The 15,619-nt window shown below is 44.8% G+C and overlaps 1 protein-coding gene across 1 annotated transcript; it reads right to left on the bottom strand.

The window, feature by feature from the left end:
- Positions 1-5,388: 5,388 nt before the first annotated feature.
- Positions 5,389-5,925, bottom strand: LOC123828600 (plasmolipin-like). The gene has a single exon (XM_045853643.1). The coding sequence runs from the start codon at positions 5,923-5,925 to the stop codon at positions 5,389-5,391; it is 537 nt and encodes a 178-aa protein (XP_045709599.1).
- Positions 5,926-15,619: the final 9,694 nt, after the last annotated feature.

Consider the following 15,619-nt stretch of genomic DNA (forward strand, 5'->3'; position numbering starts at 1 on the left):
GGCCTGTATCCTTACATATAGAACTTCCACACACACAAATATAAAAATGTAAATAATGTATGAAGGCTTGATGAAAATTAATTCACATATAATTTTCTAGAAATTTTTTGACATTAAAGGGTTGATAATAAAATTGTAAATTATGTGTAGGGGGTAGATATAAGGGGACCAAATGGTAATAAAAATACAATAAATTTTTTTTTAAATTGTAAATTATGTTTACCAAGCTTCTTTCTTTTCTTACTATCCAGCGTATCATTGTACAACTTAAGTGGGTCCTCTGCGTGGGTAGATTCTCAGTTTTTTACAGATATTTTAATCCCAGTATAAGTGGACCTGTGCAGTTCAAACTTTTGTTGTTCAAGGGTAAACTGTAATTACTTAATCAGTAATAAGTTCATTATATATAGTTTTCCTCTCTTACTGTATAAGCCCCCTTTTTCCATCCTTATAAAAGTTGAAGTAAATTTTGTTTGTCAAGTTTATGAAAGAATAAAGTTTCATATGAGTTATTATTTTTAATTTTAAAATTTTGTTTTTTCTCTCAACTGGTATACAGTAAATAGTCATTGATTTAAGAAGAGAGACCTGTGATAGGACAAAATGTCTAAGTTGGGGATGTTCTCTCTCGTGATAGCGTTAGAAAGTAGGTTTCCCAGGATTCATTTTCTTTTTTGTTCCATATTAAAATTCACCAATAGCCTCACTTCATGTGATTTGGAAGCTAGAAGCAAAGAAGACATTAGTCAAACGTTAGAGCCACCGCCATGCAGGGGGAGACAGAGATACACCGGGGCTTTGAGGACACCATCTTCCAGCTGGTTTCTTACACTTCAACTCTTTGATTTTCATTTCCTTAGAGGTGTGGTTTTCCTCTGATATCTTCACAAGATCTACATCAAAGACCCATCGGAGTGTGGGTTAGATGTAAGCCCTCTTGTGTTCACCAGGAAACTGATTCAGACTTTTGTGCTTGGGAGTAATCTCTGATTTTCTTCTTCTCTGGGTTATATCAGCATAAGTTTGTATAGGAAACACCTGCTGTCAGCAGTGCTGGTGAGTGTGTTTTCCTGATGGCCCACGTTGTCTGCAGTGGTGTCGCCAGAAAGCAATGAGGGGCGGTGTTTCTCTGCTGCGTGTGCGGTGGCTGCCTTGCCCCAGCGCTTCCACGTGACAGTCAGCACCTCCCTCTGGTCAGGAGGCTGTGGGTGTTTACAGTTACTTGTAGCTGCATGGAACCCCTCAGGACATCTTCAGTCATGTGTGACTGTGTGTGATTAAAACCATGTGCCTATTTTTTCACACTGACACTTATGCAGTTACTTCATAGAAATATTTTATTAACTGTTTTTTGAGCCATAGAATGCTAACATATTGTTCTTGTTATATATTAACATGTTCCATTATAATTATGGAATTGCAGATGAAGTTTGCAATTTTCAATATAGTATACATTATGAGACAACTTTATCATGTGCATGTAATTTCAGGTATTTTTTTCCTCAGGCAAATTTTATTTTTTTCTCTTTTCTTAAAAAATCTTGTAAAGATTTTATTTACTTATTTTTTAGAGAGAGGAGACGGCAGGGAGAAAGAGAGGAGAGAAACATCAATTGGTTTTCTCTCACATGAGCCGTAACCCACACATATATATGCCCTGACCAGAAATTGAACCAGCTACTTTTTGCTTTGCTGGATGATGCCCAGTCGAGCCACACTGGTCAGAGCTATCTTTTATTGTTTTATAGTTACAATTTTTTTCATATAACTAATTTATTTTTCATTCTTAATACCAAAAATGGACATCATGGTTTTCTCAATGCCCTGTTGCCAGTAACTGGCAGGGTTGCACTAAGTCAAAAAAAGGTATAATGAATTCTAATCAGAATGACCACAAACCTCCAAGGACTGTGAGGTATGACAGTAACATGAGCTCAAAAGCACTTATAGGATTTTGGCTTCTTTTAGTTGATTGGAATGCTATTCAAGGACGCAAGAACTTTTCCTGTATTGAGTGCTCTGAGGAAGTAAATTTTATTCTATTGTTGTAATCATAGTCATTTTCTAGAAGGGGAAATAATTCAGTGGAGCTAAAGATAATTCGTAAGACACTTCAGTCAGTAATATTAGTAGAAAGAGGGGAATATTGGTCATTGTTATGATTTGGAAACACATCCTTTACCACTTATAATGATATGGGCACAAAATATGCTTACAAATACCGTGGTGCATCATGGTCGATGATTGCCTTTAATGAAGAAGGTGTATGACATTTCTCTCTTCACAAGACAAGACTGGCCTTACAGTGAGAATGAGGCCAGTTCCTGGTCCTCTGCAGCAGCTTTTGTTTTTCTTACCTTTTATCTAAACACATGTATTTCCTACAGTATTAGATGCAGTTTATCATAAAATATCTTAGTTAAACAATAGTTCACTTCTTAATATACCACATAATATATTTAATATTTCCTTTAGGTTTCTACCAAGGCCTATATGTTTAGGTAAATTGTGAGGAAACGTAAACCTAGCAAAGGAGAAACACTAGACCATTATTATAAACAGCCTTTACTTCTCACAATACATTTTTATGCTAATTTTTTTAAAGATTTTATTTATTTTAGAGGGGAAGGGAGGAAGAGAAACATTGATGTGCGAGAGGTTCTAGAGATACATTATTCAGTTGCCTCTTGCACACTCCCAACCCAGGTCCTGGTCTGCCACCCAGGTCCTGGTCTGCCACCCAGGCATGTGCCCTGACTGGGAATCAAACCAGTGACCTTTCGGTTTGCAGGCCCGCACTCAATCCACTGAGCCACAACAGCCAGGGTGATGGTAATGTTTTAACATCCTTCTTTGCCATGCACTTCAGCGTTGTTGTGCCTAACTTAGCACATATAATCTACACACTGTAGGATTAGGGTTTTTTCTTTTTTGGTTAAAAAACAAAACAAAACAATTTCACACTTGTAAGTAACAATGGGATACAGTACTTGATTGTCCTGGGTCTGCACTTATGTCTGTCTTCTCATCTTCTACATGTGGTGTATGAGTGAGGCTGCTGTCCACCAGCAGCTGTCCACTGAGTCAAAACAAGGGTCAGGAAGGAAAAAGTAGTAACAGGAGTATGTGCAAGAAGGGGGTTTCAGGAAGCACCGGCCTCTGCTCAGCAGCGGCAGAGGTGTGCAGGAAAGTCTTGCCACTCTTATCCAACTCCTGCAGCAGCTCCTGGATCTCATTCTCCCTGTCCTTCATGTGCTGAATGCACTGGCAGAGTTCACAGATGAGGAATGCCCTGGGGATGGAAACATCGACTAAGGCTCTTTGTGGTTGTCCTGGACATCACTGTTGAGCAGGTCTGCTCTCTGGAATTCAGATCTTGAACTATCTGGCAGTACACTCTCTTCACAGGTGAGAATAAGGTCCAACAGGTCTTTGTGTGGGAGGCAGTTAGACGGATGTGAGCAGAGCAAGGACAATGGACCAGGTACAGAAGGTCAACAGGGCAGGAAGCCCTGGGTGCCTAGCAAGGCACAAAAGTGGGAAAGCAAGGACCTCGCCCCCAGGGCAACCTTTCCTTCCCTAGCATATTGCTGGTAATGCAGTTTAGTCCCTCCCCTGACCTTTCTTTCCCTGGCATGTTGGTAGTCATTTGGGTTAGACACCCTTTATAGGGGAACAAACAAGGGAGCTGGAGAATAGCCCTTAGCATTAAGTCTCCAGGATAATGAGGTTTTGACCCACATCAGATACATCTAGGCCTCAGTTGTGTTTCGGCTCCAGGCCCAGAAAACCAGACAGTGACTCCGTGGCTGACCTCAGGATCAGCTGCATTGACTAATGACCCTCCCACCCCAGCTTGATCAATCAGTAGAGACAATCAGGAAAGTACACACCTGGAGAGCTGATAAATATTCTAATGAGATCCTCCTCTGGGACCATCCCTAAAATCCTCACCCTTAATAGCCCTTAGGCCTTCCTGAGTACCTATAAGCCTGCACCTCTCCCGGCCCTCTGCCCTCTGACAAGGAGAGTTACCTTTACCTTTCTTGCTCCAAAGGCCTTTTTGCCTTTGTAGCTTGTTTCCTGAGCCCATTTCATCTATGGCTTGCTTCTTCTACCTCTGTGACTTTTTAAATAATAATAATTATTATTAACTTAATCTTCACCTGAGGATATGTTTACTGATTTTAGAGAGAGAGAGAAGGGAGAGGGAGAAACATCAGTTGCCTCCTGCACATGCCCTGATCAGGGATCGAACCCACAACCTAGGTAGGTACCCTGACCCGAATCAAACCGACAACATTTTTTGCTGTATGGGACGATGCTCCAACCAACTGAGCCGCCTGGCCAGGGCCTCTGTGACTTTCTAAATGAACTTAATCTTACAGTTTGAGTCCTGCCTCTGAATTCTTTCTTAGCCAGAACTCAAGTACCAAGGCTGGCGAACCGAGGTCCCGTCTGACTCCACTAACACCTGGTGCCGTTTTGCCCCCAACAGTAGCATGCTGTTTTCCCTCACGTGTTCATGTTTTTTCTAGTGTTCTTCTTTTTTTAAGGTTCTTCTATCTTTATTTTTGTAATAAACCAAAACAAAACACAAAAAAACAAAGACAATGGTCATCAAGGACATGACAACTCGCCAAGTGAGGTCTTGATGCCCTCCCCTCATGTCCCACATGCCTAATCGACAGTGTCAGGGAAGCAGTGGGTACTGACCTTAGCTTTCCCCAAAGGACTATTACAGACAGGATTGGGGAAGGGAGGGAAGCCTTTGAGATGGGCTTTCATCATTGAGAAGTTGCTTAAAACCAATTTGCTTTCGAAGTGGCATGTGTGAGGTATAGGAAAGGAAGGCCATGTTGTCAAAAATGTCTCCCTAGAAAGAACATGTTGGTCTGGGGGAGGGTCAGGTCGGAGTTGTGTTTTAAGGAATCAGAATGGTTTCATGAGCTTGCTCAACACTCCCGGACCAAAGACCATGATGACATAACTACACATTGCTTGACAGGCTTATTCTGTGGTGGGTCAGGGTCTAGGTCCTTGTTAGTGTATTTAGTGCTGCTGAGAAGCGGGGGCCCTGCCTTGGACACTGAAGTCCTTTAAAGACAAAGCAGGGACAGTGAGCCCCATATGCCCTGTCTCCTTCTGCTGAATGAGGGGGATCAGCAGAAGGAGGTCTCGGCTGTGAGCCTAGTTCCAACCCATGCACATGCTCACTTCAGCCAAACCAGAGGTAGGACCCTGATTCCCCAGGAGTGTTGGGTGAGCCCAAGTCTGATGGTCAGAGAGAAGCAAGTGCAGTCCCTTCTGGGCTGACCCAGAGGGCCACCCTGCACTGTGCCCCGGCCGCAGCCTGCAGCCCCCGAGGTGGGTCTTGGCACAGCTGGTTCAGGCATAGCCGCCAGCCATCTGACTAGTGGCTGCATTGCTGCCTACTCCTCGCCAGGCCTGGAAGCTGAAGAAAGCACTCACTCCACAGGCAATCACCACTGAATAGGCAGAGAAGGAGGCAGCTTCCTGCTGCTTATAAGGCCAGGCGCCTTTCAGTGACGTCTGCTCAACCTCAGCGAAACCAGTGATGAAGGCTGTGATGTAGAGAACGGTGTTGCTCATGTTAAATATCATTAACACCGGCGGCCAGGGCACCATGTACAACTTCATGTGCAGCCGAAACAGGTAGAGGACGAAGATGATGGTCACCAGCCAGAGGAAGACAGCAAGGAGCATCATCACCCAGCCGTGGGCTGGGCACAGGTGGTAGAAGGTGTCGGCAATCAGGGCCCACACCAAGAGCCCCAGCACCACTTGCAGCAACAGGAGCGCTCTGAGGATTGAGCACACGAAGCCCAGCGCCAAGACCTGGGTGCCAGAGCCCTGAGCAGGGCTGCTGGTCCGCATGCTCTCTTTAGACAGGAATTGAACCATCGAGGTCGCTCCTCATCATCTCCCCCCCTCCCGCTGTGGGCACCGGCTCCCGCGCTGCTCCTCCCCTGGTGCCCAGCTCCAGCCGGGGCCTAGTTTTCTTCTTGTGATTGATTTCTGGTTTCAGACCATTGTGGTCAGAAAAGATGCTTGATATGATTTCAGTCTTAAATTTATTGAAACTTGTTTTGTGGCAGAACATGTGATTCACTCTGTGGAATGCTTTGTGTGCACTTGAAGAGAATGTGTTCTGCTGTCTGTGGATGGGATGTTCCGCAACATCTGTCGAGTCCACCTGTTTAATGTGTCATTTGGGCTGAGTTTTCCGTGTTAACTTTGTGTCTGGATTATCTATCCATTGATTTAATAGCTTTCTTAGGTTTATTCATCTATCATTGCTATAGTGTGACTATCTCCCTTTACATCTGTTAATTTTTTCTTTACATGTAAGTGTTCCTATGTTGGGTGCATAGATATTTACAAGTGTTATATCCTCTTGTTAAAGTAATACCTTTATCATTATGTAATGTCCTTTGTCCCTTGTTAAAGTTTTAGTTTTAAAGTCTTTTATGTCTGATATAAGCATTGCTACCCCAGCTTTCTTTTCCTTTTTATTTGTTTGACACATCTTTTTCTGTGCCTTCATGTTTAGTCCGTGTCTTTAGATCTGAAGTGAATCTTTGCAAGCAGCTCTGTTTGGGTCTCATTTTATCTTCATCCCTTCAGCCACCTCAGGACTTATTATTTGACATTTAGTGTACTTACCAGTGTGTTTAAAGTAATTATTGATAGATATGTGTGTGTTACCGTTGTACAATACTAAGTGTTTCCTGGTTGTTTTTATAGTTACTCTTTCTTTTATTTTGCCTCTTGTTTTTTTCTCTCTGGCATTGATGACTTTCTTTAGTGTTATATTTGGATACATTTCTTTTTTATTTTTATTTGTACTATAAGTTTTTTGTTGTGGTTACTATGAGCTTCATGTATGACAACCTATGTTTTTTTTAAAGATTTTATTTATTTGTTTTTAGAGAGAAGGGAAGGGAGGGAGAAAGAGAAGGAGAGAAACATCAAGGCATGGCTGCCTCTCGTGCACCCCCAACCCAGGCGGGCTGGCAACCCAAGTGTGTGCCCTGAGCTGGAGTCTAACTGGCAACTCCATGGTTCTCAAGCCAGCACCCAGTCCACCGAGTCACACCAGCCAGGGTACAACCTATGTTTTATGTCACACCACTTTAAAATCACTACACTTATACTCTCCCTACACATTACATTTATAGTACTGAATTTTATATTTTTGTGCTTACCCCTTAATTATTTAGACAACCCTGATTTTAATACTGATGCCTTAACCATTGTAGTAGCTTTGTAATTAGTTGGTCTACTATTGTACAAAATGTTTGCTTTATTCATTTATTTATTATTATTTTAAATCCTCACTTGAGGATATGTTTTATTGATTTCAGAGAGAGAGGAAGGTAGAGAGAGAGACACACACATCCGTGTGAGAGAGAAACATCAATTCGTTGCCGCCTGTACAAACTCCTACTGGGGATCCACCAGCAACCTAGGTCTGTGCACCGTGTGGGGGTCAAACTGCTGACCTTGAGCTTTGCTGGACAATGTCCAACCAACTAAGCCACTCAGCCAGGGCACAAAATGTTTACTTTTATCATTGAGATTTTTTTATTTGGGAATTTTAAAAATCTTTCCTTTTATTCTGAATAATTTTGTTGGGTGGAATTTTCTTGATTGTAGATTTCTTTCTATTTATCTTTTTGAGTCAATTATGCTGTTTCCTTCTTGAGTGCAAAGTTTACTCTGAAAATGAGCTGATAGTTTTGTGGGTGTTCCCTTGCATGTATCCAGCTGCTTTTCTCTTGCTACTTTTAAGATTCTCTTTTCTTTTTTCTCATTAAACTTTGTTTTAAGGGGCCTCAAAATTCTGTGACAAACTTTTGGTCAAGTTTTCATTGAAAAGTACTGATTTTAAAAATGAATAGCTTAAAAATTGCCAGTGGTCTAGAAAACATTCATTCTTTCCCTGCCCCTACCCCTATATCTCCCGAAGGCTGTAGGATGCATTGTAATCATTAACCAAACTTTACTAGTAAACTTAAATGGGGCTGGAAGGGGGTCCAGGCGGCCTGGCCTCTAGCAGCTGTGCCAGAGAGCACCCAGCTCTCATAGCCGGGCCACCGGGGAAGGCACGAGCCTGCTAAGGACCCACTGGGGACCCTGCCAATGTGCGCCCGCCTGGCCCTTGCCCGGAGCACCTCGGCAACTCGAGCCAGGGGAAGGGAGGCCTGGGCTTCCGCCGGGAAGACTGAGAGACGACGAGGGGTGGGGCTCTGTGGGGTGCGCGGGCACCAGACTGGATTGGGAGCGGCAGAGTGTGCAAGAAATCCCAAATCGCTGTTGTAAAGTTTCAGGGGTCCCATCTCGGGTTCTGGAGTGTCAGGATCCCTGCGCGGGTGTGTGGCTAGAGGTGACGGGAGGGCAGAGGTGAGCAGGGTGGACGGTGTCCCAGTCCCCAGCGGCACCGCCGGGGGCCTACGCGGTGGGGGCGACCTGTCAGAGTGAGGGTGCAGGTGGCTTGGTGTGGCTGGGGGATCCCCAACTCTCGCTGAGAATTGCGGAGGAGGGGGTTAGTCCCCAGGCGTGCAGCAGCGGGAGCCAGAGCACGCGCAGGTGCGGGCAGCCGGAGAATAGCCGCGGTCGCCGCCAGGTGTGGTACCCGGGAACTGGCCGGGCCAGGTCCGAATTTGCCGGGCATGGGGCCTGTGAGGCTGCGAGTGTCCGGGGAGAGAGAAAAGCAAGGCGGGAAACACGCTCATATCCAGTCTGCATGACCGGGCTCACTGGGGTGCGTCTAAGCGACTCGCCTTTGGGGCCCACCCAGAATATCTGCGTAATGGACCCCCGTCCTCAGTACGTTGGACTGGGACTCGGGTTCAGCCACGGTGACCACCACGATAATTTGGGGGCCTAGAGTAACCATCTCCTGGAGAGTTTGGACGATGTAAGAAAGCGCTGTGACTTACTAAGTCAAAACCACGAATAAGCCTCTCTGCCCTGCCTGCACGCCCCCCAACCCCCGGAGCCCCGGCCACCCACCCCTCTCCACAGGGAAGGGGCTTCAGGCGGAAGCCCACGCAGGGCTCTCCGCTGACTCCGCCATTGATCACCACGCCCATGCTCCGCGCGTGCACCTCCCCGAGTCCTCGCCCCGAGGGCTGGAGGCCTCTCCTCCGCATCCTCCCACCCGGCTCCTTGCCCGCTCAGCTTCGCGGCGGCGGAGGCGCCATCCCCACAATTACGATCTTTGCAAAGAACAAACGAAAGTGAGTTTGGAGGCGCCCAGCTTCAGCGAGTGCGACAGCGGCAAGCCCTCAGCAGGCAAGCGTGCCCCGGGCTGGTCTCCCTGACGCCCCCGAGGCCGGCGCCAGTCCAGGCACGGACCGCAGCCGGTGCGAGCCAGAAGCCCCACCGGGTGTTGGAGACGCAGGAGAGCTCACAGCGAGGCTGGAGCGTGCGTCCGCGGGAGCGCTAGAAGCCGAGGCAGGATTGAAGACTCCGCGCAGCGGACGGTGGGGGCTTCTGGAGGTGTTTGCCCAGGTTAAGCCTCTGCCTGGACCTTGGAGATACGCCTGGATCTTGCAGGGCTTGGACTGTGCATTTGGCTGTAGGAGGGACGGCCCGCTCACGGTCAGCCCCCATTGGAAGCAAGGGACAGATGCCCAGGCCGGCAACGGAACCTACAGAACCCGACAGCACGAGCCACCCAAGGCGCCAGCCAAATACACCAAAAGTTGAAAGAGTGCCCTGCGGAGGACCTCGTTGCTGCTCCCGACACCCGGACCCTGCTCTGCCCACACCTAACCACCGCCCCCGCCCCCCGCCCCCCCCCCCCCCCCACACACAACCGGGAGAGGACCCTGGAGCGGCCACCTGAATCCCAAATACCAGCTCTCAGACACTGAATGCACCCCAGCCTTGCTGAGACTCAGCTCCTTGTGAAAGGGGGGATGGAACTAAAACCGCCTGTGGGGCTCCGAACTCTGAGGAAACGTGTCTGACACATTTGACACATGGGGAGTGTGCCAGTGGACGCCGACCATGCCTGTGGGCTGAGTCTGGCTGCCGGCTTCAGCTGTGAACGCGTGGGGACTACCTGGGCCAGAGGCTGCAGCAGCTTGCCTCGGGGCTGGCTTCGAGGGCAACTCTGGCCTGCTTCTGCCTGGGCCTCCGCTTGGGCTACTGGTCAGGCTGGGCAGGGCGCTCAGTCGGCAGAGGTGCAGGGCCCTGGAGCTGGGGGCTGGAACGCCCCTTCTTCTCCAGGAGATCAGCAGTGACTCTTCCGCCCCTGGGAAAGCACACGGGTGATGTTTTTAAATAATAAATATTCCCAAACCAGAGTCCTGGGCCCCTCCTCTCTCCTGTCTGTTTGGTGGGGAGGCATGCGGGTCACCTTGTCAGAGTTTGGGTGGTGGCTTCTCGCCTGTCACTCTGGCTGCTGAGCTCTCCCTTTGCCAAGGACAGGGCAGGGGAAGTGGCCTGCAGCCCACCTAGAGCTGGGCTTTGCAGCTGCTAGGCCTGCGAAGATGTCCATTGAGGGGCAGGAGACTCTGTTGAATGGGAGACCCTGCCTGTGCATGGGAGTGGGGGCTGCACACACAGGGCCTGTCTGAGGGCATTGTAGCATATAATATAAAAACCCTCCCCTCCACTCCCCAACAATCCCACCTTGGATGGAAGTGAGGAGGGGACCAGACACAAAGCAAAGGACACAGCTCTGCACTAGGAGGGTAGGCAAGGGCGGAGGAAAGTGGGCTTCTCTGTGGTAATGACCCTCCTCCCCACAAACCCTACCCTGGATGGATGGCAAGCGGAGCCTGGGACCCCTGTTGGAGGGGAGAGAAATGGCCTCTGCACCAGTGCTAGTTCTGTGGACACACGGGCCACACGGAGAACTGGGCACGCTGTCAGGTAGGGAGAAGCTTGACTTCACGTCTGGTGGTGGGAGTCAGGGACACTGCCCCTTCATCGTGGTGGGCTCCAGTACCACGTGGGTCTCTCTGATGTGGTCAGGAGGTGTAGAGCGGGGAATACAGGAGAGCTTGACTTTTTAAATGGTATTTAAAAAAAAACTTAAAAAAGAAAACCTGAAATAGCCAACTGAGACATAGTTTTGAGACAGTTTGTCCACCCTGATTAGACCTGAAGTGGCAGGTATTGGGGATAATATTTACTTAGCCTTCTGAGCTTCCTCACAGATCTGGTGACTTTTTCAGTTCCAGCTGCCTTCTTGCCCACCACTTTGAGGACACCAACAGCAACTGTCTGTCTCCTGTCATGAACATCAAAATGGCCCATTTTGGACAGTCAGAGAAGCCCTCAACACACATGGGCTCGCCAGGAACCATATCAATGACGGCAGCATCGCCAGATTTCAAAAACCATGGGCCACCTTCCAGCTTTCTTCCAGGGTGATGATCAATCTTCCCCTTCAGCTCCACAATCCAGCACAAGTGCATAACCAGCACTGATTTCACCTGGGTGGTTCAGTATAATCTCCTGAGCTGTGAAGCCAGCTGCTTCCAATGGTAAGTAATTTTTTTTCTCTCATCAGCTGCATTGCCATGATGAACATCTTTGATGGACACATTCTTTACATTGAAGCCCTCGTTGTCCCCAGGAAGGGCTTCATTCTACGCTTCATGGTGCATTTTAATATACTTCAGTTGTAATGCTGACTGGAGCAAAGGTGACCATGGTGCCAGGTTGGAAAATTCCAGTCTCCACTTGGCCCACAGGGACAGTATCAATACAACCAATGTTGTAGACATTTTGGAGGGCCATTGTAAGTCCTTGTCAGTTGGACGAGTTGGTGGCAAGATGTAATCCAGCACTTCAAGCAGAGTGGTTCCACTGGAATTTCCATATTTATGGCTGACATTCTATTCCTTGAACTAAGGCACATTGGCACTTGGCTGCAGCACATTGTCATCATTCCAACCAGAAATTGGTACAAATACTACTAGTCAGGGTTAGAGCCAATTGTTTTTAATATAGGTGCTGACTTTCTTAACAATTTCCTCATATCTCTTTTGACTGTAGGGTGAATCAGTGGAATCCATTTTGTTAACACTATTAATTGTTTTACACCCAGTGTGTAAAGTCAGAAGGGCATGCTCACAGGTTTTCCCGTTCTTCAAGATAGCTGCTTCAGACTCACTATTAGCAAGAGCAACAATCAGGACACAACGTTCAGCCTGAGATGTACCTATAATCATGTTTTTGGTAAAGTCTCTGTGTATTGGGGCATCAGTGATGGTCACATAATACTTGCTGGGCTTGAATTTCTACAGGGAGATATCTGTGGTGATAACCACACTAAATTTCAGCTTTCAGTTTATCCAAGACCCAGGCATACTTGAAAGAGCCCTTTCCTATCTCAATAGCTTCTTTTTCAAAACTTTTGATGGTTCCTTTGTCAATCCCACTACATTGTCAGATGGCCAGTACTGGTAGACTTGCTCAAATCTACATGTCCAATGACAATGAGATTGCTATGAGTTTTCTTTTTCCATTGTGGCTTAGATTTAGTGTTGGGTTTCACGACACTATTTTTATGACAAAACATATGGTAAAAAAGAAGAGATTCTGTTTTTATTTTGAACTTTTGTCATTTTAATTATGTTGTATCTTGGTTTGGGCCTCTTTGAGGTACCCTTGTTTAGCATTCTCTATACCTCCCAACTTGGATGTCTGTTTCCTTCATCATGTTAGGGACATTTTTCAGCAATTATTTCTTCATATAGGTTCTCTGTGTCTCTCCTTCTGGAAGCCCTATGCTGTGAAAGTTAGTATGCTTAATGTCTCACAGGTCCCTTAAACTATTCTTGTTATTTAACAGTCCTTTATCTTTTTTTCTGTTTCAATTGTGTAATTCCCACTATCTTTCCTTCTGGATTGCTGATTTTTATTCTGTGTCATCCAATCTGATGTTGAATGCCTCTATTGTTTTCTTCATTTCAATTATTGTATTCCTCAGTTCTGATTGTTTTTTTTTCTTATGTTTTTTATCTCTTTGTTGGCATTCTCATTGAGTTTATCTGTTTTTCTATGATTTTGTTGAGTATTTTTATAATCATTGCTTTGAATTCTTTATTTGGTAGATTGCCTGTTTGTTTCTTTAGTTCATTTTCTGGTGTCTTGGGTCAACAGCTGCATGTGTCAGGTCTAAGGCCACATAGGAGGGACCACAATGAGAGCGAAGACTGGCAGCTGTGTGTACCATTGTTGGGGCTGCTTGGAACAAGGTGTGTTGCAAGCTGATGATGACTGCCATAAGCAGTGAGGCTGAATCTACCTTTGGGAGTAGTGCTATTAGTGTGATGTGATTTTAAAATGGTCTTCAGTAGATGTCTTTCCTGGAACCTGCAAAAATCTTAAGAGTCATAGATGCTGGGGTTGCCCTGGCAGTAGTAGGAGGGTCATAGGAGGAAATGAGGAAGATGTATTTTGTGAATGGGGTACACCTATATAATGGTTACCTTTTAAATAGCAGTTATTTCAGAGGAAGAAAGAGAAGAGCTCAGGAAAAGCAGCAAATAGATAGTGGGCTCAGTCCACTCTGCTAATACCAGAGATCTCACCAGAGCCCTTAATTGCCTCTGCTGCTGGCAGCTTTGCATCTACTGCAACACAGATCCTGCCTCTGTTTTGGGGGACAACATTTACACTCTGTGGCACAGCAATGGGATTAGTTTGAACTAGACTCAAGCCCAGGGTCCTTAAGTCCTATGCAGTAATTATTTCCATAGTAGAGGCCTCTAAACCTGGTGCTACTGATTTGAGACCCTTGGAGGAAAAAGATTTTGAGTAGCAGAGTTGGCAGATTACACACTCCCTTGATATTTATATAGTGGCAAAAAATAAAAAAATAGACAACAGCATGAGAAAAGAAACAAGAATTAAAAAGATAAACAATTTGCTCCAATTGAAAATCCAAACTATACAGAAAGAATTTACAGATAAAAAATAAAGGGCACTTTTTGGATTTTGAGTCTCTAAGAATAATTTTGACTTGTTAACCATCTTGTGTTACACAGTAATACACAATCCTTCATACAATTCAATGTTGGGTCTCAAGTTATAATTATAACTGGGATCTCAGTAAATTGAAGCAGGGTACCCTGTGATCTTAGGGGAATTACTGAATTAATATGAAGGAGAAAGGGTTATACTTTATTTTAAACATCAAGAGTCTGCTTTGACTGGCTTATGGTCATATAACCCACTCTCTTAAAATACCCTTAGTGAGCAAGAAAGCTCTGAAACAATACTGTCTAAATTAAAATTTGATTAAATTAAGTCTACCACTTTAAATTGGCTTCACAAAATGAGACTCTATGGTCCTTACCATTTACTAATGTTAATTAGTATGGCCCAATGTAAATTAAACATGGCCTTCAAGAATTGAAAACTGTTATAAGTAACTTGATAAAAAGAAGTGATTTTTCTCAGCCCTGGTTGGGTAGTTCAGTTGGTTGGAGCATCATCCCGATACCCAAGGTTGTAGGTTTGATCCCTGGTCAGGGCACATACAAGAAACAACCAATGAATGCATACTCCTACTGCAGCAGGCTCCAGAATGTTTAAATTGTCACACAGCAGGCACAACTGGTCATGTCCTCAAAGACTCTTTCATTATAAAGTTTAAGTGACTACTTCTCACACCTCGTGGAGTTACCCATGGCGGGTGATGGCTTTATATTATAATTACTCCTGTAATTCCTTTATATTGTAATCCCTTCCCTCTTTTCTTAGTTATATTTAGTAGCTGTTTATTCATTCAGTCAAAGAAACAGTTATTTTTCTTATAAGTTTTAAATCAACCTCCCACAATTACATCAATTACTTTTCTGATTTCTATTTTACATTGCTTACTTTGGGTTTAATTAGCTTTCTCTTTTATAATTTTCTATGTTGGATGTTCATATTAATGACTATAGGTTTTTTCTTTGCTGGTGTATTTGGTGACATAAAGGAACACTGGGCATTATAGCCTTTGTGGTGTCTCACAAATTTTGATGTATTTTTCTTTTATGGAGTTCAAAGTAACTTTTTAAATTTCTCTTGAGACTTCTTTTTGAATTCCATATATTATTTAAAAGTGTCCTGTTGTATGATCACAAATTTGAGATTTTCCAGCTGTTCTGTTATTGGTTTCTAGATTAATGACTCTGTGATGTGAGAGCAAATCCTGTGTGATTTTTGTGCTGTTTTGCTGTTTATTATGTTTAGTGTCATGTGAGCTTCCTCGATTAACAGTTTTCTGTCTTGAATTTTTGGAAAATTTCAGTGATTGGGACTACACTGGTTTTTTTATTTTTGTCTTTTTTTTTTTTTTAGCTATTCCCATAATGTGTTTTTACTGAATTGTACACCTTAAAGGGATGCATTATATGGCATGGCTATTATACTTCAATAAAGCTATTCAAATATATAAATAATTATGTGCAAGGTAGAAACATAAAAAATGTTCCTGATAACACTCCACTGAAAGGCAATGATCATTAACATTTTGGTGTACAATAATTTGGTGTGTAAATTTTTAGAATTAAAAACTCAATGAACAGAAAAAAACCCCAAATGTATAAATAACTAGAAGCTTTGAACCAATGAGTTT

This window comes from Phyllostomus hastatus, unplaced genomic scaffold (assembly GCF_019186645.2).
Source record: "Phyllostomus hastatus isolate PE091 unplaced genomic scaffold, TTU_PhHast_1.1 phas_contig_98, whole genome shotgun sequence".
Classification (NCBI taxonomy): domain Eukaryota; kingdom Metazoa; phylum Chordata; class Mammalia; order Chiroptera; family Phyllostomidae; genus Phyllostomus; species Phyllostomus hastatus.

Excerpts from the sequence above, each read along its gene's own strand:
- LOC123828600 (XM_045853643.1), bottom strand. The coding sequence starts at position 5,925 with ATGGTTCAATTCCTGTCTAAAGAGAGCATGCGGACCAGCAGCCCTGCT.